At 55.0% G+C, this 1,785-nt stretch overlaps 1 protein-coding gene across 1 annotated transcript; it reads left to right on the forward strand.

Moving 5' to 3' along the window:
• Window positions 1-1,093: 1,093 nt before the first annotated feature.
• LOC136467212 (uncharacterized) lies at window positions 1,094-1,396 on the forward strand. Its single transcript, XM_066465815.1, has one exon. The coding sequence runs from the start codon at window positions 1,094-1,096 to the stop codon at window positions 1,394-1,396; it is 303 nt and encodes a 100-aa protein (XP_066321912.1).
• Window positions 1,397-1,785: the final 389 nt, after the last annotated feature.

A 1,785-nucleotide genomic window follows, 5' to 3' on the forward strand; every position in this document is an offset into this window, starting at 1 on the left:
TCCTAGGACCTCAAGAGTTATCGCCAGAGGCCGGACGAGTCTCTCTAAGACTTCATCCGATGCTTTTCCAAGCAATGCACCGAGTTGCCCCGCGTCGGTTACTCGAAAATTATCCAGGTAGTCCTCTCTAGCACCTCTTACCGAGGCCTAGTTCGAGAGTTAGGCCAGAATGTACCAACCATGGTGGCTGCACTCCTCAACATTGCCACCAACTTTGCCTCGGGTGAAGAGGCTATCAGAGCCATCTTTCCCGACAATGACGCCAAGGGGAAGCGGAGGGACGAGACCCCTGGGGCCTCGGCCCCCCACCTCCCTAAGAAAAAAGAAAAAGGGTCGCCAGGGGAAGCAGGAGGTCCTCGAGGCTGGTCTGGTCATGGCCATGGATCGCAAGAATCCCCAAGGCCCCACCAGAGGCCCCGGGCTCTTCGACGACATGCTTAAGCCCTACCCCTACCACCAGGGCCTGGTGAAGCACACCCTTGAGGAATGCACCATGCTCTAGTGTTACTACACCAAGCTTAGGCTCTCCAACGATGATGCCAAGAAGAGGGGCGCCAGCGATAGGGACGATGACAAGAACGACAGGTTCCTCGAGGTGCACAATGCCTTCATGATCTTCGGCGGGCCTTCAACGTGCCTCACAGCGCGCCAACGAAAGAAGGAATGTCAGGAGGTCTTCTCGGTTAAAGTGGCCACTCCTCGATACCTTGACTGGTCTCGGGAGGCGATCACCTTTGATCAGGATGACCACCCCGATTATGTCCCAAACCCCGGGCAGTACCCACTCGTTGTCGATCCAATCATCGGCAACACCCGGCTCACCAAGGTGTTGATGGATGGAGGCAGCGGCCTTAACATCCTCTATGCCAACACCCTAGAGCTCCTAGAGCTCGACCAGTCATAGCTCTAGGGTGACGCCGTGCCTTTCCATGGCATCGTGTCGGGGAAACGCACGTGACCCCTCGGGCGCATCGACTTGCTCGTCTACTTTGGCACTCCCTCCAACTACCACAAGGAGGTCCTCACCTTCAAGGTGGTTGGGTTCAAGGGGACCTACCATGCCATCCTAGGGCATCCGTGCTATGCCAAGTTCATGGCGGTCTCCAAGTACACCTACCTCAAGCTCAAGATGCTGGGTCCCAACGGTGTCATCACTATCGAGTCCATGTACGAGCAGGCATACGACTGTGACATCAAATGCATCGAGTACACCGAGGCCCTCATAAAAGCCGAGACCCTCATCGTCAACCTCGACCGGCTTGGTAGCGAGGCGCCTGACTCCAAGCGTCGTGCTAGGACTTTCGAGCCCACAGAGGCCATCAAGCTCATCCTGGTTGACCCCACCGGCTCCAACGACCAGGCACTAAGGATCAGCGCCACCCTCGATAGCAAATAGGAAGCCGTGCTCATCGACTTTCTCCGCATGAATACCGATGTATTCACGTGGAGTCCCTCGGACATGTTGGGCATACCGAAGGAGGTCGCTGAGCATGCCTTGGACATCCAGGCTGGCTCTAGACTGGTGAAGCAGCGCCTGCGCCGGTTCGATGAGGAAAAGCACAGGGCCATCGATGAGGAGGTGCAGAAGCTTTTGGTGGTTAGATTCATCAAGGAAGTATCTCATCCAGAGTGGTTAGCTAACCCTGTATTAGTTAAAAAGAAAAATGGGAAGTGGAGGATGTGTGTAGAATACACTAGTTTGAATAAAGCATGTCCAAAAGTTCCGTTCCCATTACCTCGAATTGACCAAATCATCGACTCCACTGTGGGATGCAAAACCCTATC

This window comes from Miscanthus floridulus, chromosome 1 (assembly GCF_019320115.1).
Source record: "Miscanthus floridulus cultivar M001 chromosome 1, ASM1932011v1, whole genome shotgun sequence".
Taxonomy (NCBI): domain Eukaryota; kingdom Viridiplantae; phylum Streptophyta; class Magnoliopsida; order Poales; family Poaceae; genus Miscanthus; species Miscanthus floridulus.

What these genes read in the sequence shown, in the direction of transcription:
- LOC136467212 (XM_066465815.1), top strand. Translation starts at nt 1,094, where the DNA reads ATGGCGGTCTCCAAGTACACCTACCTCAAGCTCAAGATGCTGGGTCCC.